Genomic DNA, 24430 nt, shown 5'->3' on the forward strand with positions numbered 1-24430 from the left:
GACAACCACCAGCAATCTCACACACCACTATGTTGAGGATAGGATGGTGACAATAAGTGCCACCCCCTGTACCTAAGCCCAGAGAAAGTGGTATGGCTGTGTAAAAAGCAGCAACCAGTTCCAAATCAGAACTGATTCAACTGTTTTCACATGGCCAAAGTGATGATGAGTTCTGGAGGTCAGGCCAGGCAAGGCATCCCAATTTGCTTGGCTTCGCAGAGGAAAGAGAGGGGCAGTAGGGCAAATCCATCTTCTGTGTACAGATCCCTCTTGGTAATGCTTTCCCCATCACACATGGGGTTTTTTTTTTGTTGTGTCAGGAGCAACCGCTCCTGTTGTGAGAGAATTGGCCGTCTGCAAGGACGTTGCCCAGGGGATGCCCGGATGATTTCTGATGTTTTTGTCACCCTTGTGAGAAGCCTCCCACAAGGATGACAAAAACATCAGAAATCATCCGGGCGTTCCCTGGGCAACGTCCTTGCAGACAGCCAATTCTCTCACAACAGGAGCGGTTGCTCCTGACACGACAAAAAAAAATCACACATGGGAAGCTGTAGTGAAATTGCTACTCTATGTTAAAGTTTTGGTGTATAGCTCTATGTTTACATATGGCAGATAGGGAAGAATAGGCACAGACAGGGTAGCAACGGCAGAGATAGGATTTATTTACATATGTGAAGCCGATTGGTCATATGCAGATTAGTGTAGGGCCAGGATTTGAAAAGGCTGCTAGGCCAAAATGACAGTTAGGGAGAGCAGAGCTGAACATTCCAAAGGGGCGGAGCCAAGGTTCTGAAAGAGGCAGTTAGAGTGAGGGAGTTTGAAAATAATAGTTAGGAATCTGTGTGTGAAGAGGAGAGTTGGTTTTTGAGTGCCTGATAGAAATAAGCAGTTATGAAGATGTGTTAAAGACTTCTGATATAGAGAAGCAGTTAGTTAAATAGAACTCGAGTTTTAAGGAACATAAAGAAGGCTAGTGTTGCCTTAGTTCAGAATATAATTCAGCCAAGAGTGTGTAAAGCAAGTAACATGTTTGTGAATGTGAAACATTGATAGTTTATTCAGAAAAGTTAACCAAGTAAATGATACTGACTGTAAGCCTCAAGATTGTAACAAAACACAAATGTAACCACAAGCGTTGGAACCAGAAGTTATAAATAAGCTGTGTTACTTTGTTATACACAAGAGTGTTTCATTGCCTGTGATATAAAGTACAAAGGTTTAACAGCACACAGAAAGTCCCAGCCAATATAAAAGAAGAAATTGAATCAGTATAAGGCAGCAAAGAGGTTTATAAAGAGGAAATAGTCTCTCTCCCTCGCCTCAGAAGCGTTGCCCTTCTGGGAATGATCGGTGGGGGCTCCATTGAAGCCAGCACAACACAGGAAGCTTTCCGTGTGGTGACAGAAGCATCCAATGATGCTTCCACCATGGTTGGGGGCAAGGCCTCTGCTGGAAGTCACATGATGTTGTATGATGGCTGGCATGGGGCTCTGTTCCCAAAATAGTCTGGAAGCATCCTAGAACATTAATATTGATGAGTGTGATGAGGTCGAAAGTGCCTTTCCAGGCATGTATGTGGATGCCACAAAATTCATTCAGCCCTGCCCACCTCATTTGGTCTGTGTAGATGGGCCCTTAGTCCACATTGGTTAATCCTCAACTATGAATTAGTGTCCAAGATTGACAGCTTCCCACTATTATATTGACTGTTGGTGGTATCTGTAATACAATTTGAAAACAATTATTAACATCTATTTATTAAAATTTCTAGCAGAGTTTTTGGAAATTTTGTAACTTATGAATCCATATGGGTATGGGCATTTTTTACAAAATTAATCTGATTTTTTTCAAAGTGGAATGTTCCTTTGAAAAATCTGCTCTTTTAATTTTGGAACCAAACATAATGTGTGTCAAAATAATTTTAAAATAGCAACTCTAATGTGATACTTTGAATATCAGTTAATTAATTGGAAAAAATATTAATGCTAGCGTGTGCATTTAATATATGCACATTAATTTGGATAAGAGGGACAAAATTAATTTCATTTAGACTACAAATGTAACAAGCCAAAAGTTGATACTCTCTTCATAATTAGCTTCATTGTGTCTATTCTGTTTTGAATGCATTTATATTTGTTTCTTTCCCATTACTGTCTCTCAATATCTTCTCTAATACACTGTGAATATATATGAGTTGCACATGAACCATAAGAATACTTTAGTATTATGAAGAACATTTTTGGGATATAGAAGTGCATCATGTTAAATAGCTGAGCTGCTGAACTTGCTGGCCAAAAGGTTGGCAGTTTGAATCCGAGGAATGGGGTGAGCTCCTGCTGTTAGCCCCAGCTTCTGCTAACCTAGCAATTTGAAAACATGCAAATCTGAGTAGATCTATAGATACCACTTCTGCAGGAAGGTAATTGCACTCCATGCAGTCATGCTGGTTACATGACCTCGGAGGTGTCTATGGGCAATACAGACTCTTTGGTTTAGAAATGGAGATGAGCACCACCCCCCAGATTCGGACACAACTAGACTTAATGATAGGGAAATATATTTACCTTAACCTTTAGAGGAATAAAGGAAAATGTTCATTAGGGGAAAATGCATATGTGAACTGAGTAAATTAATGATTCCCAAATGCTGGTTTTTCAATTGTTTGTGACTTCATTTCCCAGAAGCCCTAGCCAGCTTGTTCACAGGTCAAAAATTTGAGGAGCTAAAGTACAAAACACCCGGAAGGCCATTGTTGCTAATCACTAAATTAGATGAATGGGACTATGGCAATCACAACATCTTTGTTTGGAGATCTAATCTGTATACACGAATATAACAAGTGAAAACGTGAAGACACAAACAGCAGCAAAACTCTCAATATTCTCTGTTGTTATAAGTACTGAGACACAACCAGTGGTGAAACTTTTCTTATTCTTCCTTAATCACCCTATTCTTATAGAAAACTATTTCTTGATTTAAGTTGAGACACTTGCTGGAACACCTCAGCAAGCGAGAGTCCAAAAGTGGCAGGCTCAAACCCAGTACCTCAATCAATGACTGATACCAAATGAGAGGCTCCCTCCTGGGCACACAGAAAACTGGGCAACTTGGAAGGTGCTGAACAGACTGCGCTCTGGCACCATGAGATGCAGAGCCAACCTTCAGAAATGGGGCTACAAAGTGGAATCCATGACATGCAAGTGAGGAGAAGAGCAAACCACAGACCACCTACTGCAATGCAACCTGAGCCCTGCCACATGCACAATGAAGGACCTTCTTGCAGCAACACCAGAGGCACTCTAAGTGGCCAGCTACTGGTCAAAATACATTTAATAGAATACCAAGTCTACAAACTTTGTGTTTTGTGTATTTGTTTGTTTGTTTTTAATGCAATACAACTGTTTTGGTTCACCCCTGACACAATAAATAAACAAATCCTATTCTTAATAATCCTTAATCATTTCCTGGTGGCACAACGTGTTAAACCCTTGTGCAGGCAGGACTGAAGACTGACAGGTCATAGGTTCTAATCCAGGGGGAACGCAGATGACCTTCCTCTGTCAGCTCTGGCTCCCCATGTGAGGACATGAGAGAAGCTTCCCACAAGGATGATAAACCATCAAAACATCTGGGCATCCCCTGGGCAACGTCCTTGCAGATGGCCAATTCTCTCACATCAGAAGCAACTTGCAGTTTCTCAAAACTCTACTGCCATTTTAAAAAATCCCATTCCTGCCATTTGCTCTTTCTTCTTATCCTGTTTTGTTTAACATGCAGCCAGGCAAATACATTTATTAGTTTTTGGAAATTAGGTTGCTCACTCCTAGACTAAAGTTTTTGGGGAAATTAATGAATGGTTACTTAACAGAATACCTCAAACGGTTTCTCTTTCATGTCAAAGAAGTCAGATATCTCGACTGCTGTGTTCAATTCATTTCTTCTTTAACAGTTACTACAGTGTATTTTTTTGCAGGTGGAACTGTCATTCATTAAGTTTCTCAGCCTTGTGAAAAATGAAATGCAGTTAAATTTTTGAGAAGACACTATCTTATATTGTCCAGTATGCAGGTGCTTGCTACTTTCCCTTTACAAATGGGCTTTAAAAATAGTTTAGTTGCCTGCAGCTAAAGCATACAAACATGCATGGAAAATTGACTTCATGGCTTAATGGGCTTCTGAACCAAAAAATCCCTGAGTCATACAAGAACTCCATCTGCTGCTGCATCTGCAACTTCCCTTGTTTTTTCTCTTTGGAAATAGCTAAACTATCACAATTGGCATCTGAGGAAGAAAAAAAAGCTATGGTGGCCATATGTTCAAAGTCAAACTTTCTCCTTTCCGTTTCTTCATGGAAATTAACATTCAAGAAACTCCATTATCTCCCCCTGTACATGCATAAAGAAAGAGAATCCGAAAGATATTACTTAAGCATTATATTTCTCATATTACCTGACACCAATCCTATGTATATACTGTTTCTATTCTGCTGTCTTTGTTTAATTTAAGCAATATAGGGCTAAAGACACAAAGGCATGGAAATGATTTGATTACCACCCAGAAGGTGATTTGGAACTGAATATATTAAGGGATTCCACTGTGATAATGAAAGCAGGCCAATGTCCAAGGTCATTCAATGGGTTCTCAAGGCTGAGCAGGAACGCTGTTTTTTAGTCATAGATCTACACTGCTATTTGCCTGCCAACCCCCGAAATTATTAGACCACACACCAGTATTTGGGTTTAAATATGGGCAACTTTTATCAATTGTTACCTATTGGACTTTGACTGGATCTAAATCTAGGGATCCTGAACTTGGTGGCAAAGCCGAGGTAACATCCCTGCCCGGCCTACCCCTTGGCTAGTTAGGGCGAAACACCTGGGTCCCCAGAGAACCTAATCCAGGCAACCTCAAAGAGAAATGTGTTGGAGAAATCCCTCTCAAGGTATCTGAGACCTGACTCTCCCCATTCCTAGGACATTCGAATTCCCCTCACCTCATCAAATTGAACCTTAGGTGAATGTTTTAGTTGATGGCCTTCACCCCTGAAGCCTTGGGCGTACACCCATTTGTGTTTAGATGGGCAATTTCCGAACACCATTATTTTTGACTTGGATTTGTTTATTGTCAGCTTGTTTTTGTGGGCATAAGTGTTAAGTTTACTCAGTAATCTTCGTAATCCTATTTGAGTATTTGACATCAAAATCATGTCATCTGCATATAAAAGAGTGTTTACTAGGCCTGGGTAACAACGGAAAAATTTGTTTCTAAAATCGATTTGTATTTGGGGTTTTTTTTTGTTTCGATATTTAAAATAATTACAAAATTTTCCTTTTAAAAAGTTCAATATTTACGAAATTTCGTAAATGGTAAAAAAATTAACGAATCGATTTCCGAAACAATAACAAATCGATTCGTTAATGGCGGACGCGACCGCGAAATACGCTAAAAAACCTCCAAAAACTTCTGAAGCTTCCCTCTCCCTCTGTTGTTGACTGTTGGTGTGATATTATAATTTTTTTTCACTAATTAAACCATAAAACTGGCCCAGACATGCAGAAATAATAACGAAACGACCTCAAAACAAAAACAAAACGAATACAATATCGAAATACGAAGCATTTACAAAACGTTTTTGAAAATTCGTTTTTTTAAATAATTGCTCCAGAATGGTTCGTTATTGTTTTGTAATTGAAAAAATTAACGAATTATTAACGAATTACGAATTAACGAAACGAAACCGCCCAGCCCTAGTGTTTACATGTCTGTTACCAATTTTTGAGCATACACCAAATTTTACCTTTTTCTAACTGTTTACCATGATCACCTATTTAATGCCACACCATCCCAATTTGCTCTGCAACAGTATAGGATAGGTGAAAAAACCCTCCTTGAGAATAGGAGGGGAAAAATTCCTACCCAGCCTCTTAACGGCAACCCTAATAAACTGTTTAATCGGCAGGAGTGGTGGGTTGATGCTTGACTCCAGAATGAAGAAGGGGCAGGCCAGTGCCAAGGGCCTGGCTCTGCCCCCTTCAAAGTAGTTCCGCAGAACTCATTGTTCTCTCCTTGGGTGAGGAGGCAAAAATCTCTTCCTCCCCCCCAGCTGTGCCAGGGTGGGAAAGTTTCATAATGCAGTTTCAGAATTGAACTGGATTATATCAGTCTACACCAGGAGTCCTCAAACTAAGGCCTGGGGGCTGAATGCGGCCCTCCAAGGTCATTTACCCGGCCCTTGCTCACAGTCAACCTAAGTCTGAAACAACTTGGAAGCACACAACAACAATCCTATCTCATCAGCCAAAAGTAGGTCTGCACTTCTCATTGAAATACTAATAAGTTTATATTTGTTAAAATTGTTCTTCATTTTAATTATTGTATTGTTTTAAGTGTTGTTTTTGCACTACAAATAAGATATGTGCAGTGTGCATAGGAATTTATTTATGTTTTTTCAAATTGTAATCCGGCCCTCCAGCAGTTTGCGGGACTGTGACCTGGCCCTCTGTTTAAAAAGTTTGTGGACCGCTGGTCTACACTGTCATATAATCCAATTCAATGCAGTTAATTTGCATTCTGAAACTGCATTATATGACAGTGTGGATTCAGCCATAGTTCAAATCACAATACCTCATTGGAAGGGAAAGTTAAAATGTCTTCATATTTCTTAAAGTATACATAAACAATTAAGGACATAATATCAGAAATGGGAGTGGAGAAGGAGATTCAAGCCTTCTACCTGTATGAATGAAAGGATCTGCAGTATAATCCAGACATTAGAGAACACTCCTTGAAAACATTAACAGAATGAAACAGGAAGCTATATTTCCCTGAAACTCACAAATTTAATTTTCCTTCCATTTTGAATAATAGATGGCAAACATTTGATAAACAAACATATATGAAAACAAAAACAAAAACAGATTAAAAGGAACTAAAGCTACAAATACTCCCCATACCCCAAAAGGTGGTGAATGGTATTATAGTTACACTTTGAATTCAACTCATTAAAGTATTTTTTTAAAAAGATACTTCTAACTAAAATTTAATGTATATTCCCGATAGTATAGTGAATCCACTTATTCCCCTCTCCTTGCATTGAATTTTCGCCATTAATGCTAGATTAATTTTGTGTCAGTCAGAATAGATGCAGAACAAATTAAGCATTGCCTCCTCCTTGCTGAAGTCCTTTGTTAGCCTAAGGCATTTAGTCCCCAATCTGTTGGTTATACTATAAGTATGGTCACATTATTAAAATCCTTATGCACAAAATAATTAGAACGAAAAAGTTCAAAAGGAATTGCAGCCAAAATGGTTTAAAGGAAAAGTAATCTTAGCAATGTAAAGAAAAAAAATAATTGTTTTATTAAAATATGAGTGAGAGCCAAATCAAATCAAATCATTTATTTCAGTCATAGACCAGCATAGGAAATAAAGATCACAGTTTCATACAAAATCGGTGCATTTAAATGTAAAGATAGATACTGAAGCACAATAGGGGGGAAGAAATGGAGGGGGAAATGGTAAAAACACACAATGCACAGGTCTATCAGCATATTATAGAATCACGGGAGAGGCTTACCGAATACATAGCTAACTTTTGTATGCTGCTGCACGAAACTTTGCAACATTGTAGGTTGTAGCTGTATTAGTATCTACAAGTAGCAGGGAGGTATAAAATTGTCCTGAATGGCCTGGGTGTTTGTGGGAGCCAAGCATCTTTTAATAAAAGCAAATGGATGCTGACGATTAACATATGTAGGCCTGAACCTTGGAATCTCTATGATAATTTCACAATGTGTCATTTCATTGTTCACATGGATGCCTAATCTTTTTCTTCCGTATTTGTCTTGCTTGATGGCAGGGTCTGCTTTACTGGTTTCTTGATGCCATTTTACCTGGTTGTGCACCTGATAAGGGTGTATGCCACCAGACTTCAGATCATTGTGCAATGTGTCCAGCCAGTGTTGCTTTGGTCATCCTTTTGACCAAGGAGCCCCTGGTTGCGCAGTGGGTTAAACCCCTGTGCCGGCAGGACTGAAGACCGACAGGTCGCAGGTTCGAATCCGGGGAGAGGCGGATGAGCTCCCTCTATCAGCTCCAGATCCTCATGTGGGGACATGAGAGAAGCCCCCCACAAGGATGATAAAAACATCAAATCATCCGGGCGTCCCCTGGGCAACGTCCTTGCAGATGGCCAATTCTCTCACACCAGGAGTAACTCCTGACACGACAAAAAAAATCCCTTTGACCTTTTGCCAGGCAAGAGCAATCTTTGGAATGGACCTCGGAGAGTATGACCATACCATCTGTGGCCTGCCTCTCATAGTTTATCAGCAATTGAAGCAATGCCAAAGTGTTTTCAGATGTCACAATTGCAAATATGGTCAAGGTGTGTGACACCAGCTGTAAGTCGTAGCATCCTCATCTCCATAACCCCACAATGGTGTTCTGTCTCCTTTGTTGCACTGTGTGTGTGGGGGTTGTTCCTCCTCCACGGGCCGGATAAGTGCCCTTGGCGGGCTGGAAGTGGCCCGTGGGCCGTAGTTTGAGGACCCCTGCTAAAAATGGTAGTGCACCTGGCCTACATTTGGAGAAACAGATCCAGGATCACCCCCAGTTTGTGAACAGTCTTTCAGGGGGAGTGTAACCCCATCCAGGACTGGTTAGTACACCTCTCTCCACAAGTTATGGACCTTCATGACAAGCACCTCTGTCTTGTCTGGATTCAGTTTCAATTTCTTTTCTTCATCCAGCCCATTACCTCTTCCAGGAATTCATTCAGAGGAGACACACGATCCTTAGCTAAAGCAGTTTTTGAAGGCATGGAGAAATATATTTGGCTGTCATCAATGTACTCATAGCACCCCATCCCCAAGAAACCTTAGAATTTGGTAGTCATTTGGACCTGAACAGATCTCTAGCGTGCAGCTAAGCTGTTTCCCATCTAAAGGTTCATAGTGCCTTTTTCAATACATTCTTCTCTCTTGCAATCTGTCCACTTATACTGTGAAATATGTAGGAGGATGGAATGATGCTTTTCCAAATAGTTAAAGCTGTTTTGGTAGCTTTCATTGTGCCAAGGAGTACATTGTATCTCTATGACTATGCAGCTTGAAGATCAATTAAAAATGCATGAGAGCAATTACAGCAACTATTCGAAGTATTCATTTGCCACAGTGGATGAGGCCAAAGTTAATATCCAGAAGCATGTTTCATTATGCATAAAGCAGATGTAAACTTGGATGAAACTCTGTTGACATGTAGTGCTGTGAAAACACTGGCAGTTCTGTAATTGCATGCAAAAAATTTAAAAAAAATAAAAAAGTGTATTTTGATTGGGGGGCCTTTTTTGCTCATCATTTTAACAAAAACAGTTGATTTTACACAACAGGGAACTTAGATGTGCAATGGCATGGTCAATACTTGAATCTTGTCCATGGCCATTGATTCTGAATAACCTAGACCTATCCCATCTTGTTTCAGATCAACATATTTCACAGGATTTTGTTGAGAAAAAAAACCCCCATGAGATAAAACAAATGGACAAAATCAAACATATTGATAATTTTGAAGTGATTATTTTTGCCGGGTTTTTTTTGCTTTTGTCATCATTTGAAATCCTTTTATAAGAACATTAATTCCAGTAATAGTAGGTAAAGATAACAGTTTTCCCCTGACATTAAGCCCAGTCAGGTCTGATTCTGAGGGGTGGTGCTCATCTCCATTTCTAAGCCAAAAAGCTGGTGTTGTCTGTAGACACCTCCAAAGTCATGTGGCTGGCATGACTGCATGGAGTAATAATAATAATAATAATAAACCTTTATTTGTACCCCACTACCATTTCCCGGAGGACTCAGTGCGGCTTACAAGAGGCCGAGCCCAAATACAATAGTAAAACAATCACAACAACCAACAACAAAATAACTCAAAAAACAAGGCAATAACATTAACAACATACAATGACGCAATTAAAAACAATGGCAGGGCCAAATGTAATAATAAAGTTAAAAAGTGCTGGGCATGACAAAATGAAGTGTTTGGAGGGTGGTGGGCATGTAGATATCCTAGATCTCTGATAAAGTGCGTTGGGACATAATGCTAGGAGTTTCCTTATTCTGGAAAGGCACACTGGAACAACCACGTCTTCAAGCTCCTCCTAAAGATTGCTAGCGACGGGGCCTGCCTAATGTCTTTAGGGAGAGAGTGATGTTACCTTCCCAAAGAAGCGGTACCTATTGATCTAATCACATTTGCATGTTTTCGAATAGCTAGCTTGGTAAAAGCTGGGGCTAAAAGTGGAAGCTCACGCCGCTCCCCGGATTCGAACCTTGTGACCTTTAAATCAGCAAGTTCAGCAGCTCAGTGTTTTAACCCACCGCATCACCGGAGGCTCTTGTAATAGTACAATGTCCTAAAATGAAATACCCCCTCCCCATTTTTGAAGGTTGTTTTTATGGATATAAAATAATTCCTATATTGAGAAAATCAGTTCCGTTGAGAAAATGTATTTGAAAGACACCCTACTCTCCTGGACTAACATGTTCTGTAGAAAATAAGTTTTTATAACCCTGTGCTTACAAATATATTTTCAGAGGCTAAAAATGTATTGGCCAGAGTCTTGAATAGGGTATTGTTCAATAAAAATTGCAAGAATTCTGAATTCCTTATAGTTGTCCCCAAATTTTGGTGGATTTGTGTGTGTGTGTGTGTGCGCGCGCACTTATTTTTCTTGGTGTAAGAGTATAACTTTTCAAAATTTAGAGTAAGAATGAGTAACTTTGGAAAGTCTGGGGGCTATCATCTGCCTCAAGGGACTACATAGACAGAGATAAAATGGTCCTCCAAAACCTAAAATGGCAAGAGGTCCACTTCTAGTTTGGAAAATTGTGGTCTATTAAATTTAAAGAAACATAACTCATCAAATGCACCCCACTTTCGACAAATAAAGGAGTGGTTTGTGAGAGTCTGGCAGACATGGGGCTACAATGGTCCCACTAGGTAGATATGAGACTACTGCAACACACTCTACGTGGGGTTGCCTTTGAAGACTGCTTGGAAGCTTCAAATAGTCCAACTAGAGGCAGCCAGGTAAATAACTGGGGCAGCATACAGGGAGCATACAACTCCCATGTTACGCCAGCTCCACTGGCTGTCAGTTTGCTACCGGGCACAATTCAAAGTGCTGGCTTTGGCCTATAAAGCTCTAAACGGCCCCGGCCCAAATTACCTGTCCAAACGCCTCTCCCTCTATGTACCATCGTGGAGATTAAGATCCTCTGAGGAGGCCCTACTTTCTGTCCCGCCATTGTCACAGGCGCGATTGGTGGGGACGAGAGACAGGGCATTCTCGGTGACTGCTCCCCGGCTATGGAACTCCCTTCCTTGTGAGATCAGGTCAGCCCCCTCCCTCCTGTCCTTTAGAAGGATGGTAAAAACTTAGCTGTGGGACCAAGCTTTCGGGACAGGGCAATGAAGCGACAATGGGAAAGATGACAGGGCCAATTGGATTTGATGCGGATGGCTAGGATGGTTTTTAATTGTGCTATTTTAAATAGTGTATTTTAATATTTAGGTAAATGTTTTTAATGTTTATGCATTGTATCAAGGCATTGAATGTTTGCCATGTATATGTTGTGCTCCGCTCTGAGTCCCCTTCGGGGTGAGAAGGGCGGAATATAAGTGTTTTAAATAAATAAATAATAATAAATAAATGCAAAAACATGCCCTAGGCTACATGTAATCCTGCCCTGATCTAGAGGTTCCCAAGTAAGCGATAGCTGTTAGAGAACTAATATATTTTTCCAGTAGAGTATCACCATAAGGAAAATTTTTACTTTAGCAGACTGTTTCCCGTGAAAGCATCCTATGCCATTTACATAATGTGTTGAAGTATTTATGGATTTTTGTTCTCTCTCTTTTCTTTCTTTCCCTTGACCAAATGTTGAATAGAAAGAACGAGAGAAAGGCTCCAATCTGGCATTCATGTTTCGTTTGCCCTTTGCAGCTGGCAGAGTTTTCAGTATCAGCATGTTGGATACCCTGCTGTACCAGGTATTGTGAAAAGCAGTGTTTTTTGGGGGAGGAGGGGGCACAGCTATCTCATGCTCACTATTTTGCCTTTCTCTGTCTACACATGTGAGAGTCACAGTACATGAACAAAAGCTTTTCAAGCCAAAATATTGCCCAACTGAAGTCATGATTGCAAATAACACCATAAAAACAGAAATAGTTATGAAGCTCAAAAAAAAAAGATATTAATCTTGAGGACTGCCAATATATTTTTCCAGTAGAACACATTTTTGAGAAGGAATGTTGGAATGCAACAATGCTTAACACTGAGGAGTGAAGAATGCAGCACCACGGACAATAGTAATAGGGTTAGATAGTTCAAGGGAACTGAAGTATACTCCCTCTATGTCCACTTATGCAACTCCTCTGTGATATAAATTGATACTCTTAAAGATGTATCTTCACCTCTTCTCCTTCTCATTAATCATCTCTCAACCTTCCAAGATGTAGCTAGATTAGGTCAGCACTCTGAGCTACTCTCCTGTTTTAGAATGTTCCTACAATAAAGCTGAATTTATTTCTCTAAGCAATTGGGTGTTTGCTCCTCAAATCAAGATCTCTAAACCTCTGCATGCACATGTCACACTCTTTGTCTAATGCTGTTTGGTTCCGGTTCACCAGTTTTGTTTCCTGATTTGCTGATTAGTACTGATTTCTGGTTCACTCAAGACTTCTTCCTGCCTTCTTAACACTGCCCTAAGGAAGAGAACGAAGGAAATGCAGTGCTCAGTTTCATATTATTGTGTAGTATGACTGATGGCTGAATATGGTTAAATATAATTTTTTTAAAAAATCAAATTTGGAATCTTTCAGCACTGTATATTGGGTTTTTTAAAAAAAGATGTGCAGTTTCTCTTTTTTTAAAAAACCCATAAAATATAGATTTGTCTTATGAAATTATTACATGAGAATGAACAAAATATAGAGCAGCGATTCTATTTCAAATATAAGATTAGGTCTAAAATTCAGCATGAATTTTGTCAGGATTAATTTGCCCCTTGACCCCAGAAATAACGAGACAGACAACAATGATATGGATTCAAATTGGGCAACTTTTATTGAATGTTACCTATTTAAGTTCAACTGAACTAAACTATGTGTCTAGGAACTTGGTGGCTAGCCGAGGCAGCGTCCTCGGCTATTTAGTGTGTAATATCTGTGTGCCCTGGATCCCCAACCAGGCAACCTGAAGGTAAAAGTCTGGAGAAGCCTGTCTCATATTATTGTAATCGGCTTCTCCAATTTCTGTGCCAAGTGATGTCCCCTCACCCATTTGGTGACTTCTAGGTGAGTGATTGTTGTACACTGCCCCCCACCCTTAAGGGGTGCCTTGCGTATACCTCCATGTCTGTGTTTTCCTGATCTATTTATGCTAACCTAGTTAAACCGAACCACCCCATCTAGCCCCTAATAACAGTATAGGGTAGGCGAAAAAACCCCCCAGAACATGAGAGGCAAAAAATTCCTACCCGGCTCCAACGGGCAACCAAATATACTGTCAATGGGCGGGAGTGGTGGGTAGAAAGTCTTAACCAGACTGAAGGAAGGAGGCTGGCTCACGTGATCAGCCAGCCCCCTCCCTTCTTCTAGGAGGTTCGAAGGAACCTCCATTCTCTGCCTTCTGGGGGGAGGGGCAAATCGCTCTCCCAACCAACTGCGTTGGTTTGGAGAGTCCCTTAGTTATGTATGTGTTTTAAATATGCTTCTATGTATTGCCAAGATGGATGCTACTGTGAATTACAAATGCTGTGCAGAATGTTTACACCATGAGACTGTGATTAAGTGAACTTGAGAAAAGTAAGATAAGGTTTGTTCTTGCTGGGAACAGAAAGGAGTAACCAGTCTCAGCAAGAAGAGATAAGCAGATGTGAAGAGGCTTTCGTTTTGACTAGTTCCCGATTGTAGCTCGCTGTAGTAAGACATGTCTGTTGAATGTGCTTAGTAAACTTAGTTTCTTCTGTAACTCAAAGCCTGCAGAGTCCTTATTTCACAACTCAGTGTCTGCTGATCTAGCATTCCTTCCGCTGGGCATCGTCTGAACTCTGACAAATTTTCTTGTCTGTACCTTTTTAATAGCATGCTAAATGTGAGAGAAATAAGGTTGAACACTGTGAAAACCATCCACAATATGGCTACCAGCCTCCTCCCAGTAGGCTCACATCAAGGAAAAGCTTTATGAGAGCTACCACTCCTCTTGGTGTCCCCCAGCAACAGCAAGGGTATCCCTCTGGGCAGCTAAACCAGGAAATCCCAACTGGATGGTCCCCCACGAGGGTCTTCCTCCAGGGGCAAACCAAGAATGGAAGTCCCTGAACATCATAAGTGGAGTGGGCAGATCAAAAGACAACCTGGCACTACCTAAAAGAAACCCACACCTTGTGTGACTGTGGAGCAAAACCGACAACTCCGCATCTGTATGCTTGTCCACCATGCCCTGCCTCATGTACAGAGGAAGAATTGTTGGAGGCTACAGACAATGCCATTACTGTTGCCTAATTTTGGTCAAAAGATATTTAGCTGCCTGCGATCCTTCTATTTTTATCAGTTTTATACTAATTTATGCAATGCTTTTAATACGAAATAATTAAATAGCATGGGTTTGGCTTATTTAATAAACATTTTTATATATACCACCAGTGTTCAGGGTTGTCTTCTGAGTAATATGGGCACCAAAATTGGCTAGAACAGATTTTTAGAGTTTTCTAGTGTTGTTAAATTGTGTCTTAAGTTCACAGTTACTAAATCCAATTTTTCACTGATTGTTTTCACATATAATTGTTTTGATTTTTATTTTTGAAAGAAAAATCAATATCCAATCCCTTTGTCCATCCTTTCAAAACCAAGAGTATTTCCAATCTTAATATCCATGGGAAAGAATGATCTCTGAGGCTCTAAGAGAATATTGCTATCCTTTAATGGTTCACCTCATCTTATCTTTTCTAACTATATCGACTGCTTATGGTTGTTCCAAATATGAGCCTACAAATCTATACCATCAAACCTGCCATCAAACAGCCAGCTCTCTCACTGGAATGGGAAGCATTGCTGTGGCTGAATCAAATAACTGGAAATAAAATCAGGCTCAGAAGAACACAAAGCTAGACACATAATAAAAAAAACCTCAAGACACACACTTATCACAACTCGCTGTAGAGTTAATGAATATCCTGCTGCTGAGAGGTGATTGGGGAGCTATGAGGTTGTGAACAACTCTGCCATGCTGTAATCCTGCTATTTTTCTGCCACTAGCAGTAAAAATATAACACTGAGGATTTTTGCTGTGTGTTTAATCTTTGAACAGCTGAATTATGTTCTTGGCCTTTCCAAGCCTTGCTAGTTGCCTTTAAAGATAAGTTCTGGATCCGAGGAGATTCATCTGTACCAAAAAATTGCTTATGCTAATTGATATGTTGAAGTACAAGCTGAGTCCTATTTTCAGAGCCCCTCCAACTTGAATCCAAAAGTAACAGTTGGATATTTTAGTACATCCTATTTTATGAGTCCGTGTATCATGAAGGATCAAGCTATGCAGTACCTGCTACAGTTGAAGAGAGGGAAATGCCTTCTTCAAGCACAGCCTGCAAGAGACGAATGCAGCATGTTATAAACCAAATATTTTTCCTCAAAGGAAACTTCTATATAAAAAGAAGACCGCTTGCCTGACTGGTGTGGAGCCTTGGGCTTGAGTGCCACCAGTATGCTGACGACTCTAAGCTCATTCTGAGGATGGAGGGCTGGCCGGACTCTGTACCCAAAAATTTCCATCAGTGCCTTGAGGCCGTTACTGGATGGTTGTGTGCCAGCAGGTTGAGGGTGAACCCAGTGAAGACGGAGATCCTTTGGCTGGGCTGTCCGGGTGGGAGGGAGATCCAGCTGCCTACCCTGGCGAGACACTACGTCCGTCACCTTCTGTAAAAAGTCTTGGTGAATTATTGGACCCTCTGCTCACAATGGAGGCCCAGGTCTCTGCTGTGAGCAGATCTGCATTTTTCCACCTACGTCAGGCTAGGAGACTGGCTCCCTTCCTATCTAGGAACGAGCTGGCTACGGTGATCCAGGCGACAGTCATCTCGAGGCTTGACTACTGTAACGCCCTCTACATTGGCCTTCCTTTGTCAGTGATCCGGAAACTGAAGCTGGTGCAAAATGCGGCGGCTCGTCTTCTCGCTGGGGTGCTGGCGAGGTGCCGTATCACACCACTTCTACAACCGCTGCACTGGCTTCCGATTGAGTACCGGATTACTTTCAAGGTGCTGGTATTAACAGCCTTATATGGTCTGGGGCCGGCGTACATGAGGACCCGCTTATCCCCCTACCAACCCCAGAGATTACTTAGGTCCAAGGACCAAAATTTTGCTTGAAGTCCCCAACATTCAGACTTATCATCTGTCCTCTACTAGGCAGAGAGCCTTCTCGATTGTGGCCCGAACCATCCGAGAGCTACTTGCTTTTCAGAAAGCCTGTAAGACCTTTCTTTTCCGACAAGCTTTTGATGGATGAATAACTCGGGACTATGTCGGTTCTCATTTTTATTGTATTTTAAAGTTGGTTGTATTGTTTTAATCTACTGCTGTAAACCACTCCGAGCCAAATTGGGAGTGGCATTATACAAGTCAAATAAATATAAATATAAATAAATATAGTCATGCTGTGTGAATGGTTACTGAATAACTGTTAGATCTAAATAACTTTTCTTCTCTTTTTAAAATCTTCACAGTCATTTGTTAAGGATTATATGATCTCCATCACAAGACTTCTACTGGGACTAGACACTACCCCGGGATCTGGGTTTCTATGTTCTGTAAGTGTGAAGCCTTTTTTTTTAAAAAAAAATCAAACTCTGTACATCTACTCAATTTGGGATCATTCTGGTTTTTCTTCTCCTTCTTGTCCTTCAATCAATCAATCAATGATTTATTACGGTCTGTGACCAGCACAACATAGAATGGGGCACAGGTCCCAAGAAAGGGGAATCACAATTCCCAAGTAGGTAAAATATAAAAGCAGATTAAAAGCATGTTATAAAAAGAAAACAGATTAAAAAAACAAGTTAAACTTAGTTTATAGAGCAGGTATGGGTCTAAAGGAGGGGGGCGGCTAATAAGAGATATCAAGCCACTGGGAGGCTCTGGAGGGGGTTGAGAATCACTTCCCATTTTTTGTCAAGGAAAATGATTTTAACAAAAGGAGTACGAATTCATCACACTTTTAATAATGTAGAAAGCTGGGGTTTAAAAAAACAAAGGGATACAAGCCTCCAGAAATCTTCCAAGACAACTTACTTACTTACTTACTTACTTACTTACTTACTTACTTAGGTAATCCCTGGTTGTCCAAGTAGGATAATCCTCCTCTCCTGACTATGGAGCCCTATTCTTGATCTGCATCGTCTCCCGCAGTGAGGGCATTGGTTTCCAGGTGGAAGGCGGTCCCGATCAGGATTGGTTTGATGCGCCTTCCTCTTGACACGTTTCTCTCTTTCGCTCTCCATTTGTGCCTCTTCAAATTCTGAAGCACTGCTGGTCACAGCTGACCTCCAGCTGGAGCTCTCACGGGCCAGGGCTTCCCAGTTCTCAGTGTCTATGCCAGAGATTTTAAGGTTGGCTTTGAGTCCATCTTTAAATCTCTTTTCCTGCCCGCCAACATTCCGTTTCTTGAGTAGAGCAACTGCTTTGGGAGACGGTGGTCAGGCATACGGACAATGTGGCCGGTCCAGCGGAGTTGATGGCGGAGGACCATCACTTCAATGCTGGTGGTCTTTGTTTCTTCCAGCGCGCTGACATTTGTTCACGTGTCTTCCCAAGAGATTTGCAGGATTTTCTGGAGGCAGCGCTGATGGATGTTCTGAATGCATTTTATCTCAAGTCAAAGAGAGTCTAATCCAAGATGTAGGATGCCCATTTCTTTATTTAGACAGTAGTCCAATATGTATTTTCCTGTTGGAAGTCACATCCTTAGATACTGGCCTTTCTTTAAATAGTGGTTTGATTTATTGAGTAGCAGTTGGAACATCTATTTTATAGATAATATGAATAACTGGGGTACTTCATACAATACTCCAAAGGTAAATACAATCTGAAATAACTTTTATTACTTATAGAAGCAATGAGCAATCTTTTTAATAGACCTAGATTACTACTTGGGAAAGTTGAGAAGAATAGAGCTGAAGTTATGTCTGGTTCCAGTTGTCTATCCCAGCCCAAACAAATGCCATCTGTGGATGAATATGAGCATAAACTTCTCATGTTCACATCTAGCTTTAATCCTATACTCATACAATATAGATTTGGCTTCTGAAATTATTACATGAGAATAAACAAAATATAGAGCAGTGATTGCATTTCATATATAACATTAGGTCTAAAATTCAGCATGAAGCAAAATGTTCTATAATTTGTTATGGATTCTACTCTACCTTTTCCTGTGCCAGATGACGCATCATTTTAAAAAGCCATTCTTCATCATTTCATTCTTCATTCATATCATTTTAGACCTTCCCCAAATCTCTTTCTATTGCCATTCTTTCTCCTGCAAACAGCTTTTTTGCTTTCCATTTCTTGCAAAGCTTGCAAATAAAATTTCTCCCCAAAATCAATCGTTATTTGCAGATGATCAAACAGTATCTGAGGGGTCATCTACTTGTGCCAGAAATTGTGATGCTGATCCAGGGGCGCTCTGGATTAGCACTGCCAAAACGTGAACTACTTGCCACTTAGCCAGTATGGGGGCCGGCAGGTGTTTCCACTGTATGGTGCTGAGTTGGCCCAGTAGTGCTGGATGGGATCCACAAGGTCCAACAATTCTGGAATGGGTTCAGCACCACTGGATTGCCACAGTTGTCTTCATACTATCAATCTGTCTTTAGGGGAGCTCATCAGGCAAGAAACTGACAGAAACTGACAGTGGTCCTTGTTTGCCATTTATAGCGATGCCAGTCAAAGCAACTAAGGAGTGGCGAAAGGATGAATCACACCCTTCTTTCCCCATTCCATTTTCTGATTGCTTTCTTGCTCTGTCTAGCACCACTACAGGTGTCCAGAAACAACTAGTGCCAATTTTGCATGTGCAAGGGCGATACACCTCCCCCCCATCAACCAGAGAAATACGTGTACACATGTTGTTGGGTTAAATAATGGCCACAACCCATTTATTGATAACAGGAACAAGGGTTGGCAGCCATGCATGGGTAGTGGATCAAGAATGGGCAACCCGCTGCTGTCCGATACCGCAAAGTGTCCGGGTGCTGCCGGCACAATACCAGGCCAATGTAAACTAGGCACCCCTGGGACCACCAGATGTTTCCCCTTTCCGCTAGGGGGGATACCAAGCCAGATCCAGGGCCCATGCCCCATGCCAACAGGGAGTTGTGACAATGAGCATAACAATAAATAACTATTAACAGGAAGCCAGTACAAGGTTAAAACAGAAACAAAGCTAACTGCCAATGAAACACAAAAAACATGCAGGGTGGGTGGGGTGGATCAGCTGGTGCAGGCACAGTGCCTGTTGGGGAGCCTGGGGCAGCCTTATATAGGCTGCCCGCAACAGGGGGAGACCAGCTCCGGCCTCCCTGTAAGTGAGGCGTGGTCAGCTGTCCATTGGCCACTTAGCTGAGCGGCGGGAAACTTTTCCGCCATGCAGGGGGGGCTTCTGGGAGGAAGAAGCCGCCCTGAGGTAATAATGGCAGTGGGGGATGCCCTACACCGCGACCTCCCTGACCCGGTAAGTCGGGCCATGCCTTTCATATCTGGAAATCACCGCTAAGATAAGGACATAAGAGGGAAAGTACGTGTCAATCAATGTGTGAGGGCTGCCCAGGCTGTGACTGATTTCAAATAGGAAGTGGCCCAACTGTTCACACTGGCACAAAGTATAGGTGATCTTTGAAGTGACTTTTTGAAAATGTGGGACAAAGCCTTTTCCATAGCATCTCCCAGATTTTCAACACTCTTTCATTGGAGGTCCAGTTGTCCCTTGTCTCTTTCCAAAAAGTGAAGTAATTTTAATTTAGTCAGACATTTGAATTGTAAATTATAATAATGGGAATGTAATGTGCAATTGGTGTGATATTTTAGTCATTTGTGCTAGTTTTATAATGTTTTAAAATTATATTTTAAGTCTTTTAAACTGTTTTAACTATAATGCTCATCTATCAAAAAATTAATTCTTTAATTTATTTTTAAGTGTTTGTAATTTAACCTTTTGTCGTTCATTCGTTCAGTCATTTCCGACTCTTTGTGATCTCATGGACAAGCCCACGCCAGAGCTCCCTGTCGGCCATCACCACACCCAGCTCCTTCAAGGTCAATCTAGTCACTTCAAGGAGGCCATTCATCCATCTTGCCCTTGGTCGGCCCCTCTTCCTTTTTCCTTCCATTTTAACCTTTTACTCATTTTAATTATTTAAACCACCTTGGATGCCACTTTGAAGGAAATGTGGGATATAAATTTACTAAATAAATAAAATAAATTTGAAAATATCCATTAAGTGGCAGCACAGATGGGAAAGCAGCCTAGAATTTTTGTATTACGAATAACAATAAGTTTAATAATTGAGGAACAGAAAGCATCTTGATATGCAAGTATATAATGTAGTTGTTAGGCAACTACTTTCCATACTATTTTCCTCAGAATTATCATAATGGCTAAGTGGGATATGAAGTTACCTTGTCATAACAGTATCCTTTAGAGAATGTTGTTTTTCTCCACTGAGAGACCAGAATAAGATGAAATTATATATTACAGAGTTATATGTTAGGCGCTGTTTTATACATTTACAAATAACTTGTACCAACAGAAAGTGACAAACTTTGTAATGCTTACTTACATTATCTAGTTTTTTATGTTGCAGCTCTAAAGGGAAATGAAAAAATCTTCCCTAAGCTAAAAGTACATTCTGTTCCCAGAAATTATCATGTTCTTCTATATCTCTGTTCAGGTACTTTCAGTTCTTGTGACCATTTCCCTGTCCTTTGTAATCACTGCTTGGTTTTAGGCACTGATAATTTACCAAACCAAAATTATTTATCATCATTGAGCATGAACAACAATAGTATAAAAGATTTCATGTCTTGCACAATGTTTGAGAACAATGACTAGTCTTTTGCTAACTGTAGTATTTTTTGCAATTTTTCAATTTTAGCATTTTTTTAAAATTAGACTGTCTTTATTACTTTTGTTGCTACTTAGATGAAAATTACTGAAGATGATTTGTGGATCAGAACATATGCCAGACTTTACCAGAAGCTTTGTTCTTCTACAGGAGACATTCCTATTGGTATTTATAGAACTGAATCACAGAAGCTTACAACATCAGAGGTTTGGATAGTTTACTCTTCTCATATACATATATATAACAAGTATTGCAGGAGATTAATACATACGATCATTGTAATGTACTGTGATATCCTTGTCTTACTTTTGCAATGCTTTATGTCATGAACAAGTCACACTTTGCTGTGGGGTGTCATTTATCCCCTATAGAATCCTGTATTTTTCTCTATAGATGTTAAGTATGGGTATTATACGTCTTCAGATCCCTGAAAACCTGCAGTAAGTATACTTCATAGAACCATAGTTGTCTATAAGTCCTGGTGCTATTCGTTATGGGCTTGGAGTTCTCTGGCACATTTTACATCAGCAATTTCTAAACTCTTGTAGCATAGACGAACAGTGTGGTTTCAGAAATAAGTTTCTTAAAAAACTATTTATGTGAACAGGAAATAAATATTTGTTTACACAGGAAGCAGAATTTCCACATTTCTGCAACATTTACCACATTTTCTTTCCTTCTTACCAATCAGACTTCTGCTAGGAGAGGGTAATTCTCTCCGGTATTGTGTATTATTGGATTGACATTTAGTTACTACCAGGCCAGGGGTGCACCTTTATTGCATAGTTGTATGTGAGAATTTCTGCTCAGATGTAGCAATTTTTCAGTTAAGAAGCAGACAAAGGACAGGATGAGATAGGTTATACTAAGGAGTGATAGTCACTTTGAGACATTCTAAAAGATAAGGTTTGACAAACAAAATGGGATTTATCACGGAGAAAAAATGTGTCTCACTTATCAGAAGTTTGGAAACAGCACCCCCCCCCCTACAATTACAAAAATCCATTATTATTATTATTATTATTATTATTATTATTAATAATAATAATACTTTATTTGTACCCTGCTACCATCTCCCCAAGGGATTCGGTGCGGCTTACATGAGGCCGAGCCCAAACACAACAATACAAGCAATAATCACAACAATACAAGCAATTAAAATAAAAAACATAGACAATAAACATATAACATTAACAATAAGACAACATACAATTAAAACTGTGGGAAGGCCAAATGTAAAATTAAATTTGGAAATAGTGCTGAACTTGGACGAGAAGGTGATAGTGGCGTTTGTGGAAAGACATATGAGCAGACCTAAAAATGTAAAGTGCTTTAGAGGGACAAAGTGCTATGGGATCGTTATTCCAGGAAGGCACACTGGAACAACCATGTCTTCTAGCTCCTCCTGAAGACTGATAGGGTTGATGCCTGCCTGATGTCCTTAGGGAGTGAGTTCCAGAGTCGAGGGGCCACCACCGAAAAGGCCCTCTCTCTCGTCCCCACCAATTGCTCCTGCGATGCTGGTGGGATCAAGAGCAGGGCCTCACCAGATGAACGAAGAGATCATGTGGGTTCGTATACAGAGATGTGGTCACGAAGGTAGACGGGTCCCAAACCGTTAAGCGCTTTGTAAGTAAGAACCTGCACCTTGAATTGGGTCCGGTAAATGAATGGCAGCCAGTGGAGCTCCTTGAACAGGAGGGTTGACCTCTTTTTAAACAATACATTTACTGGTCAGGCTAACTGTAGATACTCTAGAGATGTAATTCTTCACTACATTTCTTCTCAAAGGTCACAATGAATAATTTCAGTTCTTTTTTCCCACCTCAAATAAGTCTTCAAAAACCACAAAGTTTTTGAAGGCGATTTCCAATTCAAGATTTCGGTGGGGGGAAAAATAAATCACCTTTAGTTGTTTTGCCTGCACAGATATATTTCTGCACAAAAAGCAGCCTCTTCTGTATGAAAAATGTTTCAACACAGAAATATGAATTTCTGCAAATAAAAATGTTTTATGCTGAAAAGGTTGTTTTCTGTGCAGAACAAATGTCATTGGGGGATTTATTTTGTATAAAATTTGCACATGGTTTGTTTGCATAGAAAACAGCATTTCCTGCACATAAAACAGAGAACTATATTTTTACACTGCATAGAGGTTATTATTTCTGAATTGAAATATTATTTTCACTCAGAAAAATCTGTTTGTTCTGTAGAAAATACTGATTTCTACACAAAATAATTAAGTCAAACGGTGAAATTTTTCTTTAGTCAATTCTTCTTGTCAAAGTTTTTCAACCCTCAAAAAGATATTTTGACAATTTTTCAAAATGTTGTGAAATAATTTCTGATTTCTAAGAGATTCTGGCCATTATAATCCAAAAATAACCTTTCCACTTTCCGTCTGGAACTTTGTACAGAGTCGCCTAATGGCTGAGAAAAGCGGTATGTAAATGAAGTAAATAATAATAATAATAAAATGTGCATATATTGAGTTCACATATATTTATTTATATGGTTAAATAATTTCTCCCCATCCCTCCAGCTGAAAAGGCTGCCGGACAACTTTATGTAAGATCAATAACAGCCATCAGAGTCATTTTTCTAGGTTTATCCTCTCATGGTAGAAAATGGTAAAAGAGGAAGAAGAATAATGAGAAGATAACATTACAAATTATTATGTTTCAAAAATATTTTAATTGCTAACTTGAACAGACATAGGGAGATAAGCTGGAACTTATGGAACAACGGATAGTTCGCTATTCCATAACTTTCCTATAAAAACATCTCTTTTTGTTCCTCCTTCAAACTAGTTATGTTAAGAGGGTTTTTTTTGTGTGTGTTGATGCTAAGATCATATGCTTCTTTCCTCTTTTTTGCTGAATGGAGACCACAATGTTTGCTATTGATCCACTCCAGACATCTTTTTTGGTAGCAATGAGACAAAAATATTTCAAATATATAAAAGCTAATAATATTTTAAATATATACAATGTAAAATAATTAAGATATATCAAAATGCACATTTATCCACTCACCATCTTGTCATATGTTCGATTGTTTATTAGTTTTGATTTCATAACCTGTTCAAATGCCATCCCACATTATTTTCATTTCACTAAGCTATTGTCACATAGATAATGTATAATTCTAGGTAGATATGGAAATGAAGAACATTTAATAGTATTGAAATATTATTTAGTTTTCATACAAAAAGAGAGAGAAAAATGTGAAAATACAGAAAATTAAAGC

At 39.9% G+C, this 24430-nt stretch overlaps 1 protein-coding gene across 2 annotated transcripts in view; it reads left to right on the plus strand.

Moving 5' to 3' along the window:
* KCNT2 (potassium sodium-activated channel subfamily T member 2) overlaps nt 1-24430 on the plus strand; it is a 349979-nt gene that overhangs the window by 305612 nt on the left and 19937 nt on the right. For both annotated transcript variants that reach the window (XM_067467600.1, XM_067467601.1), the window contains 3 exons: nt 11950-12051; nt 16787-16870; nt 21259-21387. In XM_067467600.1, coding sequence (XP_067323701.1) covers nt 11950-12051; nt 16787-16870; nt 21259-21387 — 315 coding nt within the window. The remainder of the gene's footprint in view (nt 1-11949; nt 12052-16786; nt 16871-21258; nt 21388-24430) is intronic.

Source organism: Anolis sagrei, chromosome 4, assembly GCF_037176765.1.
Source record: "Anolis sagrei isolate rAnoSag1 chromosome 4, rAnoSag1.mat, whole genome shotgun sequence".
Classification (NCBI taxonomy): domain Eukaryota; kingdom Metazoa; phylum Chordata; class Lepidosauria; order Squamata; family Dactyloidae; genus Anolis; species Anolis sagrei.